This window comes from Cololabis saira, chromosome 11 (genome assembly GCF_033807715.1).
Source record: "Cololabis saira isolate AMF1-May2022 chromosome 11, fColSai1.1, whole genome shotgun sequence".
Taxonomy (NCBI): Eukaryota; Metazoa; Chordata; class Actinopteri; order Beloniformes; family Belonidae; genus Cololabis; species Cololabis saira.
In genome coordinates this window covers 12,205,274-12,218,604 of record NC_084597.1, presented here as the reverse complement: position 1 = coordinate 12,218,604, position 13,331 = coordinate 12,205,274, and the positions used below count along the sequence as shown (strand labels likewise).

Here is a 13,331-nt window from a genome sequence, read left to right as displayed (position 1 = left end):
TACCAAAGACACTAATCATCCATCCAGACAATTCCAGCCGTCATTGGGCGAGAAGTGAGATACACCCTGGACAGGTTGCCAAACTACTCGGTTTTATTTTATTCTATTTAATTTCATCTTAGTTTCACCTGAAGGTGAGTTTGAGAAGTAAATGTAACTCAACACTTAACATTTCTAAACATCCAAAGAGTATCCTATCAGGACTAGCCTCATACTATTAAGTTGTAACATTCATGATTACAAGACCAAAACTAAAACATGCACTTCCATGTTAGTAAGTATTGATTTCTTTTAGTTATTAGTGTAAACATTAAAACCTAAATGTTTCTTCTGTACTCCATTGTGGAATAACATTAGAAGTCTTTTCAGAATCATATATTAGTATGAGAAACATGCTATGTTTTAATGAAAGCTTTCATTAATGATCTGTGGATTTGTTTTCAGGTATGTGAAAGGTTATCCGCCTAACTCTCCATACATCGGCAGCTCACCCACGTTGTGCCATTTGTTGGTTGAAAAAGCCCCATTTTGCTGCCTACGTCTTGACCAGGTGGGCAGTCACTTTTCCTTCCACTCAGTCACTCAATGTAAAAGTACTGCCTTCATCATTCCCCTCTCCTCTTTTCTGCCCCTGGCATAAAAAAAAGAAAAATATATACCTAAAATCCTTGTCTGTCACTTCTTTTGCAGGGATGCGGGCACAACAGCTTTGAGGATGCCAAAGCTTACGGATTTAAAAACAAGCTCATCATTGTGTCAGCCGAGACGGCAGGAAACGGTCTCTATAACTTCATAGTGCCTCTCAGAGCTTATTACAGACCCAGGAAAGAGCTCAATCCCATTGTCTTACTGTTGGATAACCCGTGAGTTTGTCTTAACACACACACTTTGTTCTTTTCCTCTCCTTTCACTTTGGCTTTCACCATGTCACGCTAGGACACGTTATGCATTTTAAAAGCTTGCGTCAGTTGAGTACTTACGACTGTGGAGGTGGGACTCCACTTTTAGTCCTCATGTTCGATTATCTGTATTGCTCAGTCACAGTGTGCTTTTAGTGACAATGAAAATAAAAAAAACTGCTCTCTGTACCTCTAGACAGTCACCATGGTAACTTGCGTTGCCTTGAATCTGAGTGATGTATATTGCTACAAGGGGAGAAAAATCATTTCTTCAGGAAGCGTTCATCGAGAGCGCTGATTTGTACCTTTCCAGCCCCCATATGCAACTCTCAGGACTCACACACTTGACAACAAACTCCCTCCTCCGAGCACTCTTCTCTTGTCTTTCCCTTTCTCTTTCTGTTGCACACAAATACAGACGCAACCACCCACGCACATGGATGCACAATTCAAGCACTTACAATAGCCTTGGGTCTCTAGTTAGCAACACTGGGCAGATGTATGAAGTAATGCTCCTGTAGTGGTGAAGGACAGGCATTAGTGAAGTGAATAATTCCCCCTGAGTGCATTGAGCCCCAGATGGCCTCATCCTCCCAGCTGAAGGAACTCTTACCAGTAAGAACAATCTATGACATTGGTTTCCAAAAGCTTGATACTTAAGCCCTGTTTTCACTGATAGGTTCGGTATGGTCTGGTTTTGTGTGTTTCTATTATAAAATGGAAACACACAAAACATAGAAAAATGGTATGTTAACCCTAATTGCTCCCCAGGCGAAGTGGTGTGTTTGTTCTCTCTAAGTAACTTTGGATAAAAGGGTCCGCTAAATGGTAGTAAAAGTAGATGACTTCTTAAGTGTAAGAGGAAATACTGTTCATTTAAATTCAAATGTGACTGGACAGCACTTCACAGTCCAGAGCTTTTTGGTGTTCTCAAAATATCTAACTTTCATTTTGCAAACTTTCTCAAATTCTTAGTGCATACTCCTAGTAACGTATTGATAATATTCTGTGAAAAAAAATAAAAATCACTGGGTTTGTATGTGTATATTTATGTATGTGTATGCATATGTATGCGTATATGTATATATATTAAATATATTAATAATGCACACAAACCTTTGGTTTCTACCGTCATGGTATCAATCATTAATATGTTTGCAGACAAGGTAAAATAAAAAAAAAAAAAAAGATAATATTCTGTGTATTCCAAGTCTGTTGAAGTTTTATTAATGTTTTTTATTAACTACTATTCAACGGTACAATGATTGAAGCATTGGTATTCTACATTGATCCAAATACACTAGAATTAAACAGGTTCTCCCTTTGTTCATAGTCGGCCAACTCGTCAAATATTGTCCATTTGAGCTGTTAGTTTTGGCTTAATTTTAAAAACAACCACAAAGGTTGAATGGGATGCCTGGGTCTGGGGCCCTCCGTTGTCGGCCCTTCGCAGGTGTCGCCTTGTTGGGGGGTTCCCTCTCTCCGGGCCCGTCTCCGGTCCCCCCCGCTGCTTGGGTGGGGGCGGGTGCGCCTGCCCGCGTCGGCAGCCGGGGCGGCCCTGTATCTCCGGGCAGGCTGGCCTCTCGCCGGGTGGGGGTCGTTGGCCTGGAGGGTGAGGGCCTCCTTGCCGCATGTCCGGCCCGGACCGGGTGGCCGGGGTTCGCCTGGGTTCGCCTGGGTCATACACATAGCCACACACACACACACACACACACACACACACACACACACACACACACACACACACACACACACACACACACACACACACATAAATACATGCATACATACACACACATATACATACACATAGCCACACGGATATATATACACACACACACACACACACACAGCCACTCAGACATATACATACACACACCCACACACACATAGCCACACAGACATATACATACACGCACACACACACACATAGCCACACAGACATATACATACACGCACACACACACATAGACATTGCCACATGTCCGGCCCGGCCCGGGTGGCCGGGGTTCGCCTGGGTTCGCCTGGGTCATACACATAGCCACATAGATACACACACACACACACACACACACACACACACACACACACACACACACACACACACACACACACACACACACATATACATAAATACATGCATACATACACACACATAGCCACAAATATACATACACATAGCCACACACACACACACACACACACACACACACACACACACACACACACACACACACACACACACACACACAGCCACTCAGACATATTCCATACACACATACACACATAGCCACACAGACATATACATACACGCACACACACACATAGACATACACATTGGCTTGTTCACCTGCATGCTTGCTCCATAGTTTTTGGGGTTAGTTAATCGCGGTAGTTTAGCTCAGACTGTGATCAGATCTCGAGATTTGGGTCGATTGCTGCTCGTGTTTTGGTCGGCTCCGTGTCAGTTTCGTGTTTCGTTTGTGGTTTTTGTTGCAGATTTCCAGTGCTCGATGTGTTCTTGCTTCCTGGTTTAGCAGCGGATGTCAACCCCCCCCCCCCCTAAAAATAACACAAAAAAAAAAAAGGGTTTGTATGTGGTTATATATGTATGTGTATGCGTATGTATGCGTATATATATATATATATATATATATATATATATATATGTTAAATATAGTAACAATGCACATATATGTGCCTTAGGTTTTTACCAGCCTGGTATTAACCATTAATATGTGTGCAGACAAGGTAAAAAAGACATGTTGTGAGACACAACATAAAAAATATAAATAAAAGCAGTTAATTTATTCAAGAGGAAGAGAGCTTTGCCTCTCTAAGTGACTAAAAATGTATTGAATGTTAGCATGGTATCGCTTATAGTGTGTAAAGAAAAAATAGGAAAAAAGATGTGCTAATGTCTGTATCCCTCATGCTTCCTGCAGGCCTGATAATCACTTCCTGGAGGCGATTTGCTGCTTCCCAATGGTGTACTACATGGTTGGGACAATAGACAAGTGAGACTACCACATACCTTTCATCTTTTTTATAATTGTATCACGTATTACCATGATTATCTCATTTGTACTTTAACATTTGATTAGATGTCCCATGTGCTCCTGGCAAACGAGCATCTGCCGCTGTTAAGCTGACAGTGTGTCTGTTTCAGTCTGGACAATCTGCTCCAGTGTGGCATCATCTATGCTGATAATTTGGTTGTTGTGGATAAAGAGAGTACAATGAGCGCTGAGGAGGACTACATGGCAGATGCCAAAACTATTGTCAATGTGCAGACAATGTTCAGGTAATTCATCTGTTTTTGTTTTGGCACATTTCCAGGATGTCAGAGTTGAGTTTTTTTATTTTTTTAATCTTTTTTTTTCCTTTCCATTACATTCAGGTTGTTTCCAAGTCTCAGTATAATCACAGAGCTTACTCATCCATCCAACATGAGATTCATGCAGTTCAGAGCAAAAGACTGCTATTCACTGGCTCTCTCCAAGCTAGAGAAGGTTAGACCAAGCACACGATCCTGTGAGCTGCATCATGACTTACAAGGAAAGATTTATTTCAATATGACTAGTGAGAAAAGCATCAGGACATTCAGTGCTGTTGTGCCATCCCACACAGAAAGAGCGTGACAAGGGCTCCAACTTAGCCTTCATGTTTCGTCTACCCTTCGCTGCAGGCAGAGTGTTTAGTATAAGCATGCTGGACACCCTCCTCTATCAGGTTGGTACCTTTTACGCACCCACGAGAAAAGAATATGTAGCATCAAATGTCTCTCATCATTTCTAGGTGACTTAATATGTCTCACAGCAACAGAGAAACAGTCATCCCTGAAGAGAAAGAGCAGCATCACCATCATAAGGCACAAGTGCCCTCTTGTGTTTAGTCAAGAAATCCTGCTCATGCCTGCTCTTTATTTATTAACTGCATGACTGAAGTTATGATGGGGTTGTCTTTGTTTCTGTGTCAGTCTTTCGTGAAGGACTACATGATTCTCATTGCAAGGCTGCTGTTGGGACTGGACACCACACCAGGATCAGGATACCTGTGTGCTGTGAGTGACATGAAAGACGAGGATTTATGATCACTTCTTCCGAATTACTGCTGATTTACCAAGCTGCTAAAAAAAGTCTATCTCTCTTTTTTCTAGATGAAAGTAACAGAGGAAGATCTGTGGATCGGTACATACGGGAGATTATTTCAGAAGCTCTGCTCCTCCAGTGCTGAAATTCCTATTGGGATTTATCGCACAGAGTCCCACATTTTCTCTACTTCTGAGGTGAGACCTAAAGAGAAATGTGCTAATTGTTATACATTTATAAGTTTTACAATGCTAATACAAGAGCAACTGTTATGCTTCATCAAACTCATCAAAAAATCAACTCATAAAAATGGTTAACATTGAATTATCCAAATTAAAAGATTGGTTTGACAAAAACAAACTGTCACTAAATCTGAGTAAAACAAAGTTTATCATATTTGGAAATCGCAAAATAGATATAGAAATTAAAGTAGAAATAGATCAGGTAATGATTGAAAGAGTATATGAAGTTAAGTTTCTAGCTACTTTTATTATAGTGATTGTTTTTGTTTTTTTTCATTGACTTTTTTTCTTCTCTACTGTGCTTGATGCCTTTCGTTTCAGCTACTTTTATTATTGACTCACTTGTCTTTTAATTACTTTTATATTGACATACTCTTATATGTCAAGAAGAAGGGTATATACTGTATATATATAATATTGTTATTATTAATATTGTTATTGCTATTATTATTCTTGTATATATCGGATATTCTTATATTGCAAGAAGGGGCCGGACTAGATAAGCATTTGCTTCTTCCTGTCCCTTCTTTAACAAAACTGGTTTTGCTTTATTATTGTTGTTGATGTATGGTGCGTTTTTTTTTTTTTTTTATTGTTTTGTTCAAGATGAATAAAGATCAAATCAAATCAAATCAAATCAAAACATAAGTTAATTTCTCCCGGCTCAGTCCCAGGTGTCAGTCAGTGTCGATGACTGTGAAGACACAAAGGACAGAGGAGACGACTCCCGCGGCAACAAGGAGTCCGATCACCCCCCCCTGAGGAAGAAGAGCATGCAATGGGCCCGACGTCTGAGTAAAAAAAGCGTTAGGTGGCAAGGGGGGAACCGAGACTCCAGCAAAGATCAAGCCCAGCGCATCGCTCAGCAGCGCCTGAACCTCTACAGGCGCTCCGAGAGAGAGGAACTGTCCGAACTGGTCCGCAACCGTATGAGGCATCTGGGCTTGCCCACCTCTGGATATGGTAAGAACGGACACTGCTTTCACTGATGTGCTCAGTATTGAGTGTTTTTTTTTTACATTGATGTCTTTTTTCTGCTTGAAAATCTGTCTGTTTCTTGTTTGACTGCAGAAGATCTGTCAAATCTGACAGCCAGTGACGTTATGAACAGAGTCAACCTGGGCTACCTACAAGGTGATGAAGTCTCGAGCCCTTGCCAGGCGGAGTTTGATCATAAAAGCATTTTTCTGATTGTAATGGTATTTTTGTTTCAGATGAGCAGAATGATCACCAGAATACTCTGTCCTATGTCCTTATTAACCCTTCTCCTGACACCAGGTTGGAGCTTAATGACATTGTGTAAGTGTTAAGCAAGTCTACAAATTTTGGCCACAACATTGAAACCTCTCACAGACATGGTGAATGACAATGGCCCGGTTTCCCAGATCAGTTAAGTAGCTCTTAACAGCAAAAGGCTTCTTTCAAACCTTCTTAAGGAGCCTGTGAAAGAAAAACGCGTTTCCCAGAGTCGCTTTTAGCTTAAGAATCTCTTTCACTAAGAAGGAAATGAAAGATGCTGCTGACCCACTCTTTATAGCCTACTTAGTGAACAAAGACTCACAGATCCAGGCGCGTCAGGCAAATCAATATCACACCAAGCAATGAGATATTAAAACAATGCACGCCGCATACAATGTGGTCCTATATGCTGAATGATCGTTAAGTTAATTTGTCCTTTCATCCATCTTTCACATTTAATAAAAACAATACATTTCCTCATTATTCTCTTACCAAGACTACTTCTTTAGTTGCAGTCTTGTTTTCATCATGAAAAAGGGTCATTGAAGTATATTTATCACCTTAGTTTTTCATTATAACACACATAACGCACACGCAGCAGGGAATTAGTGCGTTAGTTAGCAGTGCTGCGTGTGAAAATGCACTGATAGTGATCGGTGATTGATTTGCCTGGCATCGATTGATTTGGTTTCAGAACCGCTGTGGTGGACAGCTCCTTTAAAGAGCTTCTAAAAGAGCGAAACTAAAGAGCGGTCCTGAGAACGGTGTTAAGAAGTCATCTGGGAAACACCCTTATCTTAGGGCCCCTTCTTAGTTGAACCCTTCTTTGGACCCTTCTTAAATCCTTAAGAGAGGTCGGATCTGGGAAACCCGGCCAATGAATGTTGCAGTGCTCGACTGGGAAATGTTGTTTTTTTTGGATACATATACATGTTTTTGTTGTCTTGTCAGGTACTTGATTCGCTCTGATCCTCTGGCTCATGTTCCCGAGGTGCCTCCTGTCCGCAGCAGCAGTCTGAAAGAGAGACACGAGTCCAGCGTAGAGGCCAGAGAAGACACCCAGCTCTGATACCATACTGGTCCTCACTGGTACATGTCACCCTTATCACTCAAGGAGGTTCAGTCTGATAAAGGACAATTCAGGCTGCCGTGGTCCAGTCTGCAGTTGTATGATGTGAGTGCCTACTGCTCGTCTGATGACATTTCATGTCATCTGTGACATTTTCAGCCACTTTCCACAAGTGCTGTGTCTTAGAATAGTGCATCCATTACTTTTGAGCTCTTTAGATGAGCTGTCAGGGACAGGATCGTTGACAAATGATCAAGTTATCAGTTATCAAACTGAAGTGATTTCAGTCTGGGCCATCATACCTGCAGTGTTGCTCTTAGTTAATCCATGTAGTTTACCAAAACAAAATGTTGATGATCAGTCAAATTTCCCAAATTTAATTTTGTATATCAGTATTAAATATCTTGAAAAGCGGAAGTTAGCGCATTTATCTGACTTTTGTAACCTTTTTGTAGATGTTTGAAAACAGTTTCATATCCAAATAGTGATTACTCACACTTGCCTGTTTACCTGTTTACCGCTAGTCCCATACTGTATAATCGCACAACACCACTTTCTGCACTGAAACGTGCATTTAAGTTCTGAAAACACACTTTATTCGTAGCTAGATCATTACAGTTTCTTGGTGACGTGAGTTTTAAGTTAGTAAGTAATATACAAACATCAGTGGTTTCTTCTCTGTTGATTGCAACATCATTTTTGGGAGGTTTGTTTTAGCAACACAAGAGCATTGTCCGGCTGTTTGGACGAGGTCTGTACAGTATATCTACGAATTTTTGCATCAAATCTTTGTACATATTTCCGTGTTGACTATATTTGTACTTGATTTCAGTTTTCTGTGCACATCAAAGTGCTATAAAATGCATTGAAATTGACTTGAGTTGTGTGATAATTTAGTTTTTTTTATAGCCTTAATTTTTTTTTTTAGCATGGAAAGTTGTTAAAGGAATGTTTTTTTGTGATTTGTGGGAATTCAAACAAGAGAAGTACCACTAAACGCTAATTGTGTGAAAGATCTGTGTGTTCGTTTGTCTGGTGCACCATAAGAAAAGGAGAGAAATGCACACGGTTGTCATCGATACAGTCGTATTTATACTGAAAAAGGAGGTGTTTTGTACGTTATAGGTGCGGATGTTGAACCTTATCTGTGGAGACATTTGTGGGGAAAGAAACCTAAACATGTCACGCTTTCAGCCATATATTTCTGTTGATTGTTTCTTACTTGAGATGTTAACTCAGCAAAGATCTAAGATAACTAAAACTTTAAGAAAAACAGGATGGGACCTCTCCGTTTTAAAACATCTGTTTCTCTTCATTGTCTTCACCTAAAGAACTCAGCTAAACAGTCGTAAAAAACAGGAGGTGATCCCGCCCTGAGAGAAACCACCAGTGTAGAATCTTATAGAAAAACCCTTCAAACCTTTAACAATTAAATAAAATCCTAACAAGTGAAAGACCATTCTGCAGGATCAGTTCTGGGGTTTAAATGATTTCTTTTCTTTTTTTGTTTTAGTCTTGAGCCCTCTGGATTAAAGTTCACTTAATTGGTAACTTTAGTTATATTTCATTCTTTTCTTTTTTCTCTATAAATACTCAGAGCTACCAGCAACCAAATGCCAGAAGCCTATGAGTTGTCTCATCATAGTTTGAAGCTTTTTTTTTTTTACATATATATGAGGGGAATAGGAACGGGCAGGCATCTGCTGCAAGTCTGAAATGAGAGAAACACAAGAAAACACACGATGGGCACACAAACCTTTGGAATCTGCAAGAGAGAAAGAAAACTAAAACGGGAACAGGCAGAGACAAACAGCAACCATTCCAGGCCTCTAAAACTAAATCAGGACTAGGCTACTCATTTTATCTGTCCCCGAAACTGTGGAGTGAGCATGTAGGTGAGTGAGCAAGTGTGTATGTGTGTCTGTGTGTCTGTGTAACTGTGTGTGTGCAAATTGAAAACAAGGCTTTACCTGAACTGCAACTCTAGTGGAGGAGGGGGGGCACAACCCCCACGCCACCCGAGAGACCAGAAGCCGACAAGGAAGAAACCTGAACCCAGGCCACCAGCAGCCCCATGGAGGACCAGAAGAGGGATAGGAGGAAACCCCCCGCCAGCGAGGCCCGCCCCCTCCCAGCGGCGTGAACCTCTGTAAATATGAGTGGCGCAAGTCTCGTGTAAAAGGCACATGAAAAGCTTGCTGGAATTTGATAACCAAGAGTCTTGAGAAAAATGAGATGAGTGGGAACAATACAAGGAAATATGGCGGCCACGCCATTTATTATAAGTATATATAAGTACAGTATACCGTAAAGGACGCACCTTTTGTGCAGGGACTTGTGTACAGAAATGGTTCCATGTATTCTACACCGAGTGTAAACAGTGAGCAGTAGTGATATGCCGATCAATACTGAAATATCAATACTTCCGATACCAGACCTGTATGCTCTAAAATCGATTCTCAAACTAAAATATTGATACTTTTGATACTTCAGTCATTTGTGGTAATGTATCATTAACAGGAAAGGTGGAAAGTAACTAAACTATTCACATTTTGTCTAAATGACAAGCTGCTGGTAGGAACTACTATTTTTCATTTTCATTTTTATAGTAGTTCTTATTTTTGTTTATTATTCTCTTATCTATTTTAATGGTTTTATTATTATTATTATTATTTTTTTTTTTTTTTTTTTTTTTATCCCCGATTTTTTACCCATTTCATCACCCAGTGCTCATACCTAGACAGTCCTGGGTTTTATTATTTTACTTAGGATCTTAGTGATGGAGAAACCTTTTTCAAACTCTGGTTTTTCTGTTGTTGTAATAGCTAAGCTGTATTGTGAATGAGGTCGCTACCTGAGTATACTCTTGACTTTAAAATAAATAGCCAAATAAGTGACTCTCGTGTCTTGTATCCTTAAGCACCATTTTTTTTTTTAGATTTACCGGGCACATTAGGTGTACATGCATAACGTATCAGTATCAAATATCGAATTGGTATTCCCGATACAAGCCTGAATTTTACTCAATATTGGACCGGAAAGGAAATCGGTGGTATCGAACATCACAAGAGAGCAGCAGAGCAAAGTAAGTGAAGAAAGGCAGGCGATGAAGACACAAGCTGCAATGATATTAGCAAGAAAATGAAACTAGTTTTATTTTATTATGTTTCTTTAAAATAAACAAACAACATATAACAGGGAAATAAAACATAACATCTCTGTAACAGAATAAACCTCAAAATAGTGCCTGCTTTTTAGTGAACATAAACTGTACATTATGTACAAAAAATACCACTCAAATGTACAAAAATGCAGCAAACAAATGCTAAGTATTGTGCAGTTTCCCCAAACACGATCACAGCCTCTGAAAATCAATCATTGCCAGAAATTCAACAATTTCACCCACTGAGGCTGTTAAAAGTTCACGTCACCAGAATCCTGTGAGTGATTTACAGCGAACAGCTCAGTAGCTCAACTCAAGTTGTTCCGGTTTAGCAGAATGACTCAGTCAGGGATATCAGAGGAGAAGGAAATCAATACAATATGATGCACCACAAACATGGTAAATACCCCCTTTTTGGGATAGATATATTAATACGCAGGTCCCCTGCTTTAACAGCAGCAAACGTCTCCAGACTGAAAGAACAAACAAGCCAAAAAAAAGGATCATTTTACATGAACAAAAGTTTTAAAGCACAGTCGAGAGTGTAAAACCATTCAGACCCAAATGCATGAGCAGTTCAATCAGCTCTCCTCTAACGTACAGATTCACTCACATCCTCAAACACCCTAAAAAGCAACAAAGACTTGACGGTACCGCATACTTTTTTTCAAAGTTCCCTCTTCATAAACTCTTGTACCAGTAGCAGAAATAGCCTCTGTGCAGCCTGGATTAATCACAGCAAGTGGGTTTATTATTTTCTTCTTTTTTTTTGCCAAGCTTATATGGTAAACTTTACAAGCCATTATATTGTTCATAGATGTTTGTTGTTACAATTGGTCTCAGTAGTAGGTAAATGTTTCAGCAGTATTGGATTCAAAGGATCAATCTAGTCTTTGTTGCAATGTAGAAGTTCATCATCAGTAGTGTTTGATGTAAGACAAGCCTACAAATGAAATCACTTTCAGTGCGGCATGCAGAATAGAAAGCTAAAAATTCAAAAAGAGAGTCCAGTATGTTGAAATATGTTCATACTCACATGACTACAGACCATCCAACAGCCTCTCAAAGGAAATATCAGAGTCCTCTTAATACTTTGGGTCCTGCCCAACACTAGCTTATAAAAAGAAAAGAAAACAAAAATGCCATGTGTCCCTCTTGTTCACTTTCTCCGTGCACTCCCTGATCTCTGTGCCCAGAGGTAGTTATGGATGGTGATAGCGCTCACGCTGCCGGAAATTGTCTTAGTCGGAATGACGGTGAACTCCTTCCTGGCCGCGCTGTATTTATAGAGCTTGTCAATCATCTTTTGACTGATGGCGTGTGGCCCCGTGCCTGTGAATTTGATGATCTCCCTGGTGTCTGGTTGGAAAGAGTAAATGGCACGAAACTGGCACCAGCTGTCACGGAAGAGGATGATGAGGTGGTTGGAATCACACTTTTCCAACTCCTGCACAAGAAAAAACAAAAGTGTTTTCTGAGCATAAAGATGCAAGAGTGGGATAGTATGAGGAAAAACATAAAACCAGCTTTATGTCACCACCAGGGGCGAAAATCCCGGGGGGGACAGGGGGGACAAGTCCCCCCCATTAGTAAAGCTGTCCCCCCCTAGAATAATTTGAGACAGAATGAATAATTTTGGAACAATGCAGTAGTATTTAGTAGTGATGCACCAAAATGAAAATTTGTGGCCGAAACCGAAATCGAAAATAATAATAAACAGTAAAATCTCATTACACTTAAAACAAGAGTCATCACCAGAAAAATAACTTATTTGACAATTTTCAAATTGAAAATCTACTTGAAACAAGTGAAAATTGTTGTTTTTTTTCCAGTGATTAGTCTTGTTTTAAGTGTAATGAGATTTTTTTTAACTAAAAATGAGACATTTTAAATAGAAATAAGACAAATATTCTTGTTAAGATTTTGGGTTTTTGCAGTGTATTATGTCAGATGTGCTGTATTATTGCCACCTTCCGCCTAATACCATTGTTTTGTATTACTCTAAGAAAGGTCTTCTGCCTGTTTGCGAGATAGAGTTGAAAATGTCAAAATGCTGTATTAAAGGAAGGCTAAAACTTTTATTCCTTGTCCCCCCCTGGATTTATTCTTTAAAATTTTACTGTTTATTGTCCCCCCCAACTATGAAAAGGGATTTTCGCCCCTGGTCACCACAGCACAAAGCACTGATAGCTTTATCAATATTCAGTGTTCCAGAATCCACTGACCTCAAGGAGAACATTTTTCTGGACCTCGTTGACCTTTCCAGGCAGGCAGTAGTAAGTGATGGCGTTGATGATCATTGGCTTGTTGGATTTGGAGCATGGCTCTTTGAAAAGTTTAGGACCTTTTAAAAGATGTAAAAGACAGGTTAGGAAGTAACTTTTAAAATAATAGAGTAAGAAGTTCTCTTTCTGATTTGCACAAGCACGCTGACATCACTGACATATCTGTATCAAAAGTGTAAAATTGGTGTCAATGTGAGAGGAATTTCATCTTAAATCCTTGAGTGAAAGTTTTGCCAGTGCAAAAAATATATTCAGATGTTCAAAACCGTGCACATGCCCGAATCCATGCACGTTTCCTCTGAACGTGGATGCATGAGCACAACACTCCTCCCTCAAGCAAATC

The 13,331-nt window shown here is 39.9% G+C and overlaps 2 protein-coding genes across 2 annotated transcripts in view; one reads left to right on the top strand and one right to left on the bottom strand.

The window, feature by feature from the left end:
• kcnt1a (potassium sodium-activated channel subfamily T member 1a) overlaps positions 1 to 8,193 on the top strand; it is a 35,470-nt gene extending 27,277 nt beyond the window's left edge. The window contains exons 20-31 of the mRNA XM_061733298.1: positions 445 to 550; positions 691 to 863; positions 3,845 to 3,916; positions 4,069 to 4,203; positions 4,300 to 4,411; positions 4,530 to 4,631; positions 4,879 to 4,962; positions 5,059 to 5,187; positions 5,901 to 6,195; positions 6,304 to 6,366; positions 6,447 to 6,531; positions 7,423 to 8,193. Coding sequence (XP_061589282.1) covers positions 445 to 550; positions 691 to 863; positions 3,845 to 3,916; positions 4,069 to 4,203; positions 4,300 to 4,411; positions 4,530 to 4,631; positions 4,879 to 4,962; positions 5,059 to 5,187; positions 5,901 to 6,195; positions 6,304 to 6,366; positions 6,447 to 6,531; positions 7,423 to 7,540 — 1,474 coding nt within the window. The 3' untranslated portion in view covers positions 7,541 to 8,193. The remainder of the gene's footprint in view (positions 1 to 444; positions 551 to 690; positions 864 to 3,844; positions 3,917 to 4,068; positions 4,204 to 4,299; positions 4,412 to 4,529; positions 4,632 to 4,878; positions 4,963 to 5,058; positions 5,188 to 5,900; positions 6,196 to 6,303; positions 6,367 to 6,446; positions 6,532 to 7,422) is intronic.
• Positions 8,194 to 10,695: 2,502 nt separating this feature from the next.
• The window catches only part of LOC133454971 (calmodulin-regulated spectrin-associated protein 1-B-like), a 32,401-nt gene continuing 29,765 nt past the window's right edge, over positions 10,696 to 13,331 (bottom strand). Inside the window, exons 18-19 of the mRNA XM_061733737.1 lie at positions 12,929 to 13,047; positions 10,696 to 12,150 (exon numbers count right to left, since the gene is read on the bottom strand). Coding sequence (XP_061589721.1) covers positions 11,863 to 12,150; positions 12,929 to 13,047 — 407 coding nt within the window. The 3' untranslated portion in view covers positions 10,696 to 11,862. The remainder of the gene's footprint in view (positions 12,151 to 12,928; positions 13,048 to 13,331) is intronic.